Source organism: Schistocerca gregaria, chromosome 7, assembly GCF_023897955.1.
Source record: "Schistocerca gregaria isolate iqSchGreg1 chromosome 7, iqSchGreg1.2, whole genome shotgun sequence".
Taxonomy (NCBI): domain Eukaryota; kingdom Metazoa; phylum Arthropoda; class Insecta; order Orthoptera; family Acrididae; genus Schistocerca; species Schistocerca gregaria.
Genome location: NC_064926.1, coordinates 217979467 through 217995280, shown reverse-complemented (window position 1 = coordinate 217995280; position 15814 = coordinate 217979467). Strand labels below are relative to the sequence as shown.

The 15814-nt window shown below is 36.6% G+C and overlaps 1 protein-coding gene across 7 annotated transcripts in view; it reads right to left on the bottom strand.

The window, feature by feature from the left end:
* The window catches only part of LOC126281500 (multidrug resistance protein homolog 49-like), a 353880-nt gene that overhangs the window by 68109 nt on the left and 269957 nt on the right, over positions 1-15814 (bottom strand). For all 7 annotated transcript variants that reach the window (XM_049980508.1, XM_049980507.1, XM_049980511.1 and 4 more), the window contains exons 17-18: positions 13209-13370; positions 1103-1306 (exon numbers count right to left, since the gene is read on the bottom strand). In XM_049980508.1, coding sequence (XP_049836465.1) covers positions 1103-1306; positions 13209-13370 — 366 coding nt within the window. The remainder of the gene's footprint in view (positions 1-1102; positions 1307-13208; positions 13371-15814) is intronic.

The window sequence follows — 15814 nt, the reverse complement described above, 5'->3', positions numbered from 1 at the left end:
TCTGTTTGTCTCAGTGCATATGTTTTTAGTTGCCTTCTGTACTACTCTTTTTATGTCTGGTCCAAGTGTCACCAAGATATGTTACTTGGCAGTGACACATGATGAAAAAGTTACTTTCATTCTTGTTTTGCACCCCAGTGTGCACACCATGAATAATAAGGGTCTCAACACACTTCCCTGCGGCATGCCCCAGGTTACTTATACAACTGTTGATGATTCTCCATCCACAAAATATGTTTGCACCTTTCTACCAAGAAATTCTCAGTTCAGTCACAAAATCTGTTGAATCCTACTTGATCATGCTTTCCTTAGTAACTGCTGTTGTGGTACTGAGCCAAAGCCTTTCATATGTCATCTTTTTCTTAGTACATTAAGACTAATTAATATCTATGGAATTCATCTTTCCAATGATGTGAGAATCAAATGAATGAATGAACTGAGTGGAAGTGCTTTCTTGCAACTCCATAGCTGCAGTTACTACATACTGTAAAAACCACAATCTAAATTGTGATTATCAAAACTCTATGAATGATCTTTGTACAGTTGACATCTCTTAATGCAACTAATTTTTCAGGACTGATATGTTATTGATCTGTGTCATTTGTGACCTTCTTGAATACATATACTATCCTTTTTTAATCGTATTTCATCACACAGAAATGTATGAGATATATTGAATTAGTTGCGTAAATATTTTACAACAGCATTTTATAAACAAGTACAAAATGAAGACATAATTTAGAAATAAAAAATACCATTTTAAATATTTACCAAGTCTGATAATTAGTAGATGCTATGATATGAATAACAATGAGCTTACAAATGAAATACATAAGATAATCATAAAAAATATGTTGTGAAAATATAAGCAATAACACTACAGAAGCAGCTTTACACATACAAGAAACTGACTACAAAGAAGCAGAGAGAATTGAATGAGAAGGCAACAGTATAAGCAGTGAACAATGAATGAACAACTGGAAATGAATTCTTCTCTAAGTCAGTGATAAAAATAATGAGTCTATATAAAAAATTTACATCTACTAGACCTAGACAGGCCACATTTCAGATGTGTGATCATCAATTTCACAAAGCTGCTTACCTTTGTTGCTTGTTCCAACTTTTTCTTCTCATCCAGTCCACCTCCCTGCATGATTTTTGCTTCAAGAAACGTTGCTCCAAAAACAATTGGCACTGATACCATTGCAACAAGTGCAAGTTTCCATGTGTACACAAGTGCAATAACTGCTCCAACAAATAAAGTTGATATTGCTTGAACCATGGTACCAATTCTTAGCCCTGTTGCCTACACAATCATCAGCCATATTAGAAGATAACAAAAATAAACTAAAGCATGAACAAACAACAACATAAAACAGAAGTGGCCATTCAAGTGTTTCCAGAAGTGGAGTGATAGGAATAAGACTGGTAAAGGATAATGGTAATTTTTATTTTGGCATGTACAGCAACTGGATTATTATTGACTAGATGCTGACAGGACAACTTCACAATTTCATTATTATGGCTACTTATGTATACCCTGTTCATATCTCACTGAACAAAGCATTTGTGATTTTGCTCTCATCACTTATTTATTAGTTTTATGTTAATGTTTGCTCCTCCTACCTAGCTATTTTTCTCACAGTAAAGAATAATGGCTTTATATTTGGTTAGTAAGAAATCACTTACTTTTATTTATATACACTGAAGTGCCCAAGAAATTCATATAGGCATGTGTATTCAAATACAGAGATATGTAAACAGGTAGAATACGGCACTGCAGTCAACAACACCTATATAGAACAAGTGTCTGGTGCAGTTGTTAGATTGGTTATTGCTGCTGCAATGGTAGGTTATCAAGATTTAAATGAATTTGAACGTGATGTTACAGTCAGAGCATGAGTGATGGGACACAGCATCTCTGAGGTAGCAATGAAATGGGCCTTTTCCCTGTACAACCATTTCACAAGTGTACTGTGAATATTAGGACTCCAGTAAAATATAAAATGCACAACATCGCAGTGGCTGGAAAAAGATCCTGCAAGAATGGGACCAACAATGAGAGGAGAGAATCGTTCAACGTGACGGAAGTGTGATCCTTCTGCAAACTGGTGCAGATTTCAACGCTGGGCCATCAACAAGTGTCAGCGTATGAACCATTCTATGAAACTTCATCAATATGCGCTTTCAGAGCCCAAGGCCCACTCATGTACCCTTTATAATTGCAAGACACAAAGCTTTACACCTTGCCTAGGCCTGTCAACACCGACATTGGACTGTTATGACTGGAAACATGGGGCCTGGTAGGATGAGTCTTGCTTCAAATTGTATCAAGCAAATGGACATGTATGGTTATTGAGATAACCTCTGTAATGGTGAGGGGCGTGTGCAGTTCGAGTGATATTGGACCCCTGATACCTCTAGATACGACTCTGACAGATGACATGTATATACGTGTCCTGTCTGATCAGCTGCGTCCATTCATGTCCATTGCGCATTCTGACAGACTTGGGCAAATCCAGCAGAACAATGCGACACTCCACACATCGAGAATTGCAACAGAGTGGCTCCAAGAACACTCTTCTGAGTTTAAACACTTCCGCTGGCCACCAAACTCTCCAGGCATGAAGATTATTGAGCATAACTGGGATGCCTTGCAACATGCTGTTCAGAAGAGATCTCTACACCCTCATTATCTTCTGGATTTATGGACAGCCCTGCAGGACTCATGGTGTCAGTTCCCTCCAGCACTACTTCAGACATTAGTCAAGTCCATGCCATGTTGTGCTGCAGCACTTCTTTGTGCTCGCAGGGGACCTACACAATATTAGGTAGATAAGCCAGTTTCTTTGGCTCTTCAGTGTATTTAAACCCAATAAAAATAAGTGTTACATTCAAAAATTTATAAGTTAAAGAAGTACATCATTTTAATAGATCTTTGGTATTTTGTAGGTAAAAATGCATTTATTTAATGCTACACAATAATTTTAACCAGCAATTTTGTCAAATTTGATAGGATCATTGTGCCTAAATGAATATAGTAAAACACCAATTTGAAACAGTTTTTTTTAAAGAATTTTGTGCTTTTCTGAGAAATGGGTGCTTTGCTAACTTCCTAAATAATCTCTGATATCTTTTCCTTGATTTTTGCCACCTTTCAGCCTCATACAAAGTGTCCTACAAGAAGCTCAATGACCTGCAACCTCTTCTCCGTTCCAGTTGCCTGAACTATTTTCACTATTCTACTCTGAAGGACTCCATGGTTCTGTGCGACCTTGTCTAGGAGTTGATCTCCTCAATAGAAGTACTGTCCTGTGTCCTAGTGGATCTAATCATTATATACACTTTAAAGTGATAAGGCATAAAACTGATATTCCAGCTACACATTAATAATACAGAAATACCCAGCAGGTTTTGGTGGGATCTTCAAGTAAGCATTTGTGGTGATTACTGACTTATTGATTTTCATTTGGTACCATTTTTGTTACATCATGTACTGGATGTGGTACCTATAATATAGGACAGATAAACTTAACACAATATCCTAAAATATTTAGCCTACATACCAGTATCACAATATAAAACAGCATAGTACAAGTCATTGGAATATAACATAATATGATATTTCCAAATGATTACAGTAGACTCATGGAAGTAATAGTAACATTTCTCATTCTTTGCACATGTATTCCTCTACACTAAAAAATTCTTTTTCCTTTAAGTAATCCTTCAGAAGTTTTTGAGATGTCCTTTCACTCATACTGTCCTGTACACTCTGAGTAAGATGCTTTACTAGTTCCAAACATGAGTATTGAGGGCCTTTTCCAGTGCCTCTGTAGAATCTTATGAAGATACTTTACTAGTTGCATATCAGAATGTTGGGGTTCTTTTTTGTATTGTTGCTGCTGGAGTTTCCCCAAACAGTAATTCCATACTGTAGGCATGATTCAGTTAGAACATGGTACATTGTGGATAGAAGTTTTTCTGTTAGCTTGTTGTGCAAGCTGTTTCATAATAAGTATTATGGTGCTTAATTTACAACAGACACTATCTGTATGTTGTACCCATTGGGAACTTATTGTCAACTGTAATTCCAAAAATTTTATAGAGTAACTTCTTTTAGTATTTTTGCATCTCTGAATATTGCTATGTGATCTTCCTTTTCTTTGTTCATGAACATCATGGACACTATATTTTTTTTTGGATTTATAATAAAGTCATTCTGTACATTCGGTATACTTAAACCTGGTGCTCGTCTTGACCAAGTGCTTTCAAATGTAAACAATATCTCTCAAAAGACAATGAAGGAAGACTTCATTGTAATATGTGGTGGTGCAAATGACGTCACACACAACGATGGTTTGCATGCTGTTAATGCCCTAAAATCTGCTCTAAACCATCTAAATGACTCAAACGTCATTGTTCTCGATATTCCACACAGGTATGGCTTGTCTCAATTCTTGTGTGTAAACAGGCCAGTAGCATATACAAACAGTCAATACGCAGAAATCTGCAACCGTTACGCAAATGTACAAATGGTTAATGTGCAACATTTTAGTAGAGATTTTTACACTGCTCATGGCCTTCACCTCAGTCGGCGCGGAAAAAGTCACTTAGTGTCCGTTATTTGTGAAATCATCATAAATGCTAGGAACAATGTATACTCAAAACACACACACATTTGAAGAATGAGTGCTCCACAACACAAGAAGACTGCAGGAATGGGTATAGACAGACGACATTGGACAAATGGCTGCTGAAAACACCACGTAAAGCTGATTCTTCCCAGGCTCCCAGTACATGGAAAGAGAGCAACTTGAATAAATGGATAGTGAAAAAGACCAAACCCACTCTGTCAACTGATATTTCTTTTTTAGGGATAAATGTATAAATGGTTGTGGAAATCAAAATCTGACTATTTACCATCAAAACATATGTTGCCTGAGCAGCAAGATTAATGAACTCTTAATTAATATCCAGGAGCCACGAGGTATAGATTGCACCCATGTTCTGTGCTTTAGTGAGCACCATGTTATGTCAGATATCGAAAAACTTGCTATAGATAATTACTGCTTAGCAACATCTTACTGTAGGAAATTTATAGAAAAAGGTGGAGTAGCGATCTATGTCAGAAACAGCATCACATGTAGTGTAATTAATGTGCTGAATTTTTGTATAGATCAACAGTTTGAAGCGTGTGCCATGGAGCTGGCTTTAAATAACTCTTATATAGCAGTAGTTGCTTTATACAGAGCACCTTCAGGCAACTTAAGCATTTTTTTGAAACAGTTAGCTGCACTCTTAATACACATATTTAAACTCAGTGGAGATGTCATAACTGTTGGCGACTTCAATGCAAATTTCCTAATGAATTCCAGAGACAGAGAAGGTCTTGAGAAATTGATGTCCTCATATAATCTTGCTTCTGTTGTAAATTTTTCCACCAGAATAACTTCACGAACAAAATCATTAACTGATAATGTATTTATTGATACAGCTGTCAGGCAAGTTCTGAATGGTCTCTCTGACCATGATGGACAAAGACTCACCATTAACAATTCAGGTTCTTGTGAGATTAATAGTGATCCCAACTGGAAAATTACTAATGAAACTCTTGAGATCTTTAACTCACAACTCCAAAACGTAGACTGGAGTCCAGTATATAATGTATAAAATGACAATTCCAAATACAACCTTTTCAGTAATGATGTGACTCTAATATTTGAAAGTACCTTCCCAAAAAGAATATATAAAACCCATACTAAAAAATCCACCAACAAGCCTTGGATTACCATTGGAATTAGGATTTCTTACAAAAGAAAGAGAGAGTTGTACATTGGCTCAAAAAAATCAGATGACCCTAACCTTTTAAATAACTATAAAAAATGCTGTAAAATATTGAACAAGGTCATTCTGAAATCAAAAAGTATGTATCTGTGATTAACAATTAATAACTCCACTAATAAAACCAAAACTCTGTGGGAAGTGATACGAAATGAGACTGGTGCAAATTACCTCAACAAGACCCAAAATATTGCTCTAAACAATGAAGGTAAGCTAGTTCAAAATCAAGATATTGTAGCTAAATTTTTAAATGAGCACTTTTTAACTGTTGCTGAGAAAACAGCATGCAAAGGCTCTTCAGAAAAGGCAATAAAAACTCTGAAAGAACTTTTCCCTAACTCTATAGACATGATAGGTATGGCCCCCATAAACCGTACAAGAAGTAGAAAAAATCATAGTGTCATACCTCTCTTGTAACAGCACTTTCTAAAGTCTTTGAAAAATCATAAATGGTTCATTATCACTATTGGCTGATTTAATTCTTTTTTCAGTACATTTCAGAATATTTATGTCATGAAGAACTGCTTATTGTTCTAATCATAAGTGACAGATGATCATAGGTTCTTCTATCTTTGAACTCAGAAAATTCTCATCCTTCATGAAATTTACAAGCCCACTGACAATTATCTGGAAAGTCTCCTTATCAATGATTTGACAGCCTTTTGTTGCTTGGCAGTATCCAAAAAATGTCAGCTTCTGTGACTTCTCATCCATTCTTGCAGTTTGGTTTCAGAATGTGAACTTTTGTGCTGCAGCCAAAACTTTTTGAGTATGGTAAAGAAGGCTTTCTCCTTTACCAAAATTCATATGGTATTTTATCTCCAAGTGTGGTGCACAGAGAGTGATTTGATAGGTATGCAGCTGTAGACACAGCTTCAATCCAGTGCTCCTTGTGTAAACTGACATCAAACATCATGGTAAGAACTTTGCCAAGATACATTAGATTAGCTCTATATGTTTAGCTCTCTCAGAAACACTGTTTTGCAGTGGATTGTATCGTAATGTAGCAGATGTGATACCTTCAAAATTTAGAAATCTTTCGAGTTCTTCATGGGCATATTCCTTTCCACTGTCAGACCATGACTTCCTGATACTTTTGTATGTCTGTTTTTCCATCATGGTACTGAAGTTTTTAAAAATCTGAGTGACCTCAGACTTTTTCTTTAAAATGTAAATGACTCTTAATCTTGATAAATCATCAATTAATGTGAAAAAAATAACAATTTCCTCCAACAGATGCAGTCTCCATTGGCCCACACAATCAGAATATAGTAAGTCCAAGATGCTTTTAGAATACCTTTTACAGTTTTGAACAGAAGATGTGACTGTTTTCCCATGATGCACAATTCATATTGATCTTTGAGTGCACTATACTCATTTAATACTATTGAAACCTTTGCCAATTCCAGCATGCTTCTGAGATTCATATGTCCAAGCCTGCGATGCCATAGGACTCCATTACCTTTTGTGTTGTAACACTGTTTCAGTTCACTTGAATTCAAACAACAGATGCCATTCTTAGTTGATGCTTTGGCAACTAGTTCTCCTCCTGCATTGTAGGTGAATCTACCTTTTTGTTAAACATCACTTTATGCCGTTTACTAACAATTTTACTAACTGACAGGAAATCCATGGCTGAGTCTGGTATCTGAATGATATCAGATGCTTCTATTTCCACTGTTTTATCACTAGTACAGAAGTTAAGATCAACATTTCCAGATGTCTTTGCTACTAAACCATCACCTTATGCACTGATCACAGAGCCGTTACATGGCTTCGTATTATGAACCTTTCCTTTATCATTAGTGATGTGCACGAAAGCACAAGAATCTAAATACCACTTCTCCCTTTCAGACACTGTGTAGAATCTGTACAAGAAAGGCTTTCTTGTGTTCAGACTGTTTTCTGGTTAAATTTTCTTTATCATTTTTATGAGCTTCCTCCTTTTTCACTCTTCCTAGAACAATATTTAGCAATATGGTTCGATTTGTTGTTGCTGTAGCTTTTATTTCTATGACTCCGTGTATTTACACACACACACACATCAAAAAAAAGTTTTGCATCACCTTGCTTCTGAGTGTTCCAGAGCCTGTACAGAAAATTGGAATAGAGATCAACATAAACATCATTTCCAACCTTTCTTATTGCTCACAAAAACCACACATTGCATGGTGCACAGAGGGCTCTTCAGAGGTGGTGGTCCAGATTGCTGTACACACTAGTACTTCTAATGCCCAGTAGCACATCCTCTTGCATCGATGCATGCCTGTATTCATCGTGGCATACTATCCACAGGTTCATCAAGGCACTGTTGGTCCAGACTGTCCCACTCCTCAACACTGATTTGGGTAGATCCCTCAGAGTGGTTGGTTGGTCACGTCGTCCATAAACAGCACTTTTCAACCTATCCCAGGCATGTTTGATAGGGTTCACATCTGAGAACACGCTGGCCACTCTAGTCGAGCGATGTTGTTACCATGAAGGTGGTCATTCACTAGATGTGCATGATGGAGGTGCGAATTGTCGTCCATGATGACGAATGCCTCACCAATACACTGCCAATATGGTTGCACTATCAGTGAAGGGTGGCATTCACGTATCGTACAGCCGTTATGTCACCTTCCATTACCACCAGCGACATATGTCAACTCCACACAATGCCACCTCAAAACAGCAGGGAACCTCCACCTTGCTGCACTCACTAGACAGTGTGTCTACGGGCGTTCAGCCTGACCAGGTTGCCTCCAAACATGTCTCTGACGATTGTCTGGTCAAAGGCATATGCGACACTCATTGGTGAAGAGAAAATGATGCCAGTCCCAAGCGGTCCATTTGGCATGTTTTTGGGCCCACCTGTACCATGCTGCATAATGTCGTTGTTGCAAAGATGGACCTAGCCATGGACGTCGGGAGTGAAGTTGCACATCATGTAGCCTTTTGCACACAGTTTGAGTCGTAACACGATGTCCTGCGGCTGCATGAAAGGCATTATTCAACATGGTGGCATTGCTTTCAGGGTTCCTCCAAGCCATAATCTGTAGGTAGTGGTCATCCACTGTAGTAGTAGCCCTTGGGCTGCCTGAGCGAGGCATGTCATGAACAGTTCCTCTCTGTCTGTATCTCCTTCATGTCTGGACAACATCACTTTGGTTCACTCCAAGACACCTGGACAACCTTGTTGAGAGCCCTTCCAGGCACAAAGTAACAATGTGGATGTGATCATCTAGGCATTGTTGAACTACTGACAACATGAGCCGTGTACCTCCTTCCTGGTGGAATGGCTGGAATTAATTTGCTGTCGGACTCCCTCTGTCTAATAGGCGCTGCTCATGCATGGTTGTTTACATCTTTGAGTGGTTTTAGTGACATCTCTGAACAACCAAAGGGGCTGTGTCTGTGATACAAAATCCACAATCAATGTCTATCTTCAGGAGTTCTGGGGACCAGGGTGATGCAAAACTTTTTTTGATGAAATTCTTCATTTCCATTTATGTCTTCAGGTTTAATGTCTTGTAGTACTTTTACTTTAATAGAATCTCTGGTGATACATGTGCCACTGTTTTCAAGTGATGTAACCAAATGTTGATAATGATCAGGTAATCCAGACGGTTCCTTTTCACTCTTCACTCACTGGGAACTTCATTTCATTTAACATAAATGTGGTCATTGTGAGTCGATCACAATAATCATTTACCAACTTGCATGTATGTATCTTGGTTATAATTAATGTTCTAAGTAAGCCCAGTCTACATACGCATCCAGAGTCTTCAAATGCTTTTTCCAGGGCCGTCCAAGCTTCTGGTGCCACATTTGTGTCTCTTATATGAGAATAATTTGTCTTGTCCATGATGAGTACAACCCGGGTTTGTGCTTTTATGTCTCTTTTCTTTCAAGAAGCATACAGTTTCATCAGATACAAAGGAGAGTTCTCTATAACATCCCACAGTTCATCATGGACTAAGAGCACCTTCATGGTAAATGTCAACATCAAATAATTTTCTTGTCTGATGAAATTTTCAACTACTGGGAGTCCAGATGAAGCTGTTCAACTCATTTTTAGACCTGAATGTAAGACATGAATAGTAGCCTGCATACATGAATGATCAACTGATGAAAATAAAAAGGTAATCAGCACACATATGACTTATGGACCAACTCTGGATTTTTGCATGACTTCCATTATTTAACAGTTATAAAACATTGATTTCACACCTAGTTCTGGACCCATAACCTTCTGTTTGAGTGTTTTAAATGTAATTATGCTAAAAGCTTTGTGAAAATCAGTGTACTACTCTGATTACATACACATAAGCACATAATAGCCACAAAGTAACAATAACAGTAACAAAAGGGGTAAAGAGTAAGCTGTCAATATCAATTTACATGTCCTACTACCTTATTAACTGCTTGTACTTCATCTGATACTGTTTGTATGTCTCCAGATTCTCTCCTTTTCTGAGTTCCTTCCTTTTAGCCCCAAGTTCAACTATTTTTTGGGTTTTTGGGTTTCCAGCATGTTGGTTAATGACAGGACAGCAACTTGTGTTAACCAGTTTGATATAGAAAACAGCCAAAGTTGCAAAACTGAGTTCTTTTTATTTAATTGATGACCAGATACCCTAAATCAATCACTGAACTGAATTTTGCAACTTTGGTTGTTTTCTACATCAGATTATTGTTTTGGTAATCCATTGCCTACTGTGACCTTGCTTATTATGACAGGTAATTTTGATGAAGACTGCATGAAAATGAGGCATTAGTGGGTCAAAAAATGCATCATACTTCTCATTTATACTTGCATTGTTTCAGTCATTATTTTTAAAATATTCATATTCTGTAGACTGATAATCCTGATTTCTCTCTTGTCTTGCTTTACTTCTGTTTTTGAGTTTTGTTGTGGTCTCAACATATTATAACTTCCTTCATTTTAAACTACAGTAACAATTTTGCTAGCTTTTTCAGAAAGGTTGCAATATTAACACTTGAGGACCAGTATACGAACAAAATTCTGGAAGGTATATACATTTACAATTTTCAGTGTCTTGTAGACCGCTAATTTTCTTAGAGTGCAAAATTCTGCTTCATTTAGCCCATGCCCATTAAGGCATTGTACATCTTGTCATGTTTCATTCAGGAACAGTTCAACTTCTTGTTTTGTTGAATTTTTTTATGCATGTCTTCAAAGTTATTTTCAGTCCGATGACTCCTGTGTTGTAGAAAATCTGTTATAATTGGAGTCTGACACGTGACAACACTGTATTAATTATTCTTTATATTGTTCTGCTTTTCTTCATTTAACTGTGAAATAATAAATCTTTTGCTAAGTAGTGGGGAACTGATTGTATTCTTTGTAAAGTCTGTGTCAGTTTTCTTTCTATTTGTGCTCCTTTTGACGTTGCTGACCGATGCTTTTTTTGTACTTTGAAGTATTTCATGTTCGTTTGTTATGCTGTATTTGATGGTTGATTTATAAGTGCATCAAAAGAAAACTTCACTTTAGAAATAGATAAAACTACAAAGAGACAAAATGATCAGCCATTACTTATCTTCAACAAGCAAAATTACAAGTACTGCTGGTAGGTAGGTTTCAAAAGTAGTTAAAGACTATACTCAACTTTGATACTGATAGTTCATCTTAACAGGTGCCTCCCCCCCCCCCCTGCCCCCTTACCCACACAACCCACTCCCACACCTCCTAGCTCAACCTGGTGTGAGAGTGACCTACCTTTCTTCCCCAACCTTGCTTAGCCTAGGCCTCTGTCTTCCCTAAGGAAGTAACTAACAGTTCTGAAAGATAGGAATAGTTTTCTTTTTTTGTATTTTAAATCATGTCTATTAACAGTCCTTAGAAATACATCTTCTCAAGACAATTAATAGTAACATTGAGCAGATCTGGAATGATATTTTTAATGTGGGGCCAGTATTTTAGATTAGTTGTGCATTAATTAACTGCTGTGTATAATATGCTTACAATGAGACAAAACTAATTTTATGGAAAGAAGTAAATTCCAAGTTGTTCTATTTATTTGAACACTGTCAAACAAATGCACCTTGCTGCTGATTATATTTCAGCTAGTTTGTGTGTCAAAAGGCATTAGTTGCATATTTGATATAACAGATTCTTGGGATACCAAGAGCCTAATATAATTAATGCACTACGCGAGTACTCATAGTAGGAAATGAAATAACAGTAGTTGAGGGACAGAAAGAAATGACATGTATGTTATTTCAAACACCTTTATCTGCAGTCACTCTCTGCATGTTTTATTTCCATTTATATTGTGAAGACACATTTCATCAGTCTTGCTAATAAAAGATTTCAGTTTACTGGAGCATGATATTAGGAATTCCAGTATGGTGATAAATTAGAGGTGAGGACATTCAACCAATCACCTCAGACAAAAAAATCAGAAAATTGCACAAGATTTTGCTCTTTTTTTTTAATTTTAGTAAAAGTGTCTCTCTCATCTATACACACAGCCAGTGCCTTGCAAAGAACTTATCTGTTTTTCATATCACATTGGCAATGAATGTTATGATAAAGAATGTGTCAACTGACCAAATATTTTATACAGTGGAAAGTTCTGGTAGAATGTAAATAATTTAGGAGCAACGGAAAGTGCTCACCGAATAGCAAAAGCATTGAGTTATCGACAGACATACACAAAAGAGAAAGAAAACTTCCTAGTTTTCTGAATAAATTCTTTGGTGAGCTAGAGTACGTACACACACACACACACACACACACACACACACACACACACACACACACACACACACACACACACACACAAATCATACACTCTTATGCATATACACACAGACACCTGTGCCCCTAAACTGTGCCAGCACAATGTAGGGGCAAATGTTGTGTTGTGTTGTGTTGTGTTGTGTGTGTGTGTGTGTGTGTGTGTGTGTGTGTGTGTGTGTGTGTGTGTGTGTGTAGGAGTTATTCTGAAAGCTAGTAATTTTCATTCTTTTTTTTATGTGCCTGATAACAATTCTATGCTTCTGCTATTTGGTGAACAAATAATTCACATACTTCTTTAAACAATGTGTTTATATGGCTGCATGTTCATTACTAAAAGTTCATAATCATTTACTTTATGTCTAGTCAAGAATCCCTCTGTGATACAGAAGAAATTTGCAAGGAGGAAAACCTATAATTTCTGTTGAAAAACAACTACTTCTACATGATTGACATTTTCTTTCCATTAATAAAATCTTAGAGAGTTGTATAGCTGTGTATTGCACTACTATTTTGTGTCAAAGTTACAGCTACACACGTGTGTATATAACTTTTTCTTCTTCTGGCACTGTATTGGCAAATAAAACTCTAAGTTAACATTACGTATTTTACTTACTCCTTGAACACTAGATGCATCCCCAGACAGCCTTGCTGAAAGAATTCCAACTCTGTTCTTCTCATCATCATACCAAGCAATTTCCTGATTAAGCATAGACTGAAAAGTGTTTACACGCAGACGGCTTGTAAGTTTCACTCCAGCAATTCCAAACATGTAGTTCTGCAATAGATTTTAAAATATACTTCTAGTATCAACTGAAAAAAATTGAATGACTAAAAAAAAAAAGAATTGAATTACACTACTTACTGGTTCTGCCAAATTTAATAGTCTGGTAGACTACATTCACCAACACATGCCTTAAGAAAATAAAAGATAAGAGAGAGGGAAAATGAAGAAATCGTGATATGTCACTCTTTTTTCAATGTGCTTGTCTGCACTCCTCTATATCTATGGATAGCAAAACATTATCTTACTTTAAATATCATCTGAGAGTTTACAGGTTACAGCAACATGTACTTCATAAAACAGTTACATAGAGTCATTAGAAAGATGCAAAAATTAAAGAATAAACTGTTCAATGATCAATGCCTCACACTGGTCATTATGTACATAAATAAACAGCTCCAATTAATGGATTTCTACACAATTAGCACACAAAAATTAGTTATTAAGAAACAAACAAAAGTTACTTCTGCTAATAAATGGAAATGAACATTTCTATGTACTATTTTAATACAGCTCCCAAATTGGCATGCTGAGACTGAGTGCACCTGTTCCAATCCTCCCACCAAGAAAAAATCCTTGGGAGTACTGGGAATAAAACCTTGGTGTTTGGCATGGCAGCCATGTACACTGACTACTCAACTATGGAAGTTGGCTCAGGAGTGATGTATCTTGTTTGAAAGCCCTCATTTCAATCTTTACAAAGAACATTTTACCTTGTACGAAACTGATGTAATTCTATATGTTTTTATTCCAAACTCTTGTTTTGTCCCATAATAATGCCTGTATGTTTGAACCATAATATGAAGTCTTTTCAAAATCTCAGCGTTAGTATTGTATTGTAATTCCAACTTCGATGTACTTGCGAATGTATATGTCTACTAGAATACAATCCAGTTAATGAAATGTTCCAAATGTAAAATGTGAGTTTCTAGAAATTTCTTGGTGAGCTTTGTAAAACATGGTGATAAAAGTACACTCGGGAATATCCAGAAAAATAGAACTGATATTTATGTCATTTTAAAGACACACTGTCCGCAGTTAAACAAAATAACTTTATTGACAAAAGTGTGTGTGCATTATCTTTCATTCCAGTCTTTTATATTACTACTGGGTATGTAATAGCTCCGTATTTTACTGTTTTGTAAAAACCTTTTGAAGTCAATCTTTAAATAGGCTCTGCGGACAATGCTACAGTGAGTCATGGTTTAACCTCCAATGCATAATGTAGATAAGTCAGTGAGTATTAGTAAAATTCTGTAAAAACAGTCCTCGGTATTATTATGAATGGTTATTTGTTTAACAATTTCTTCGAAGTTTTTGTGTCTTATTGGCATACCTTGACATAACTGTGTATCATATTATAACCATGTTGGTAGAGGTCAGAAATGAGCTCCAGTGGGTCCTATGGCATCATATCTAAAGTTGCTATCTCTATGTGCTCAGAGATTTGACCTTCAAGTCTCCACTGCTACCCATTTAACTGAAAACTTGTCACTTGAAACTGTTGTCTGGTGCAAGTGGCAATACCAGTGCCAAAATCAGAGCGAGTATATGAGTCTGCAAGTATAAGTGAGAACTTGTGGCATTGCCATTACATACACAATCATTGAGCATGGCAATTAATACATATCAATACCATGACTGATTGATTAGAGACTCATTACAGAGTAATAATGTAATTATAAATGAGTCAATCTGTTATAGCAATTACCCTTGTTTCTGTGAAAAAGTGATCACAACAGTGAAGAAGACTGTAACATGCAGAAATCAAAAATTACAACACACAACACTAGTAATTCAACAACCCTCAGATGAAACATTGTACTATGATTTGTTTTGTTGTTGCAGCAGGAACAACTCAACATAGTGTCATTGTACAGCTCTTCTGTGCATTCAGTGAACCCATACACAAAGTGCACATCATCAGTAAACTTACCCATACTGCTGTGTATCACTGTTAATGTACAACTACCACTGCTGGAGAAACGGATGGAAGATAGAACTGAACAGTACTGAATGCAAGCCTGAAGGCAAAGGGTAAAATGGGTACTACTAATGTCAACAGCAGGTATGGTAAGCGAATGGAAACAAGGCACAATGCATACTGTTGACAGTTGAGCTGTTGTGCACTGTTTTCAGTACAAAAAAAGCGAATTGGGGGAAAACATGCAACAACTCTGTAATGAGCTATCCAAGACTATCAGTATCTCACACTAAAATACTCAGATGGTATCCCTGAACAACCCTTGAAAGTTTGTCAGTGTAGTTCTGGTTCACCCTTTATATATGTGTATATGTGTGTATATGTATGTATGTACATATGTATGTATGCATGAATGTATGTGTGTTCATATGAAGGAGGACCCAAAAATAGCTAGAATCAAATTGTTGTGCATGGTTGTTTTGTAGTTACATGCTGTGTCACTAGGTGGTGTAAG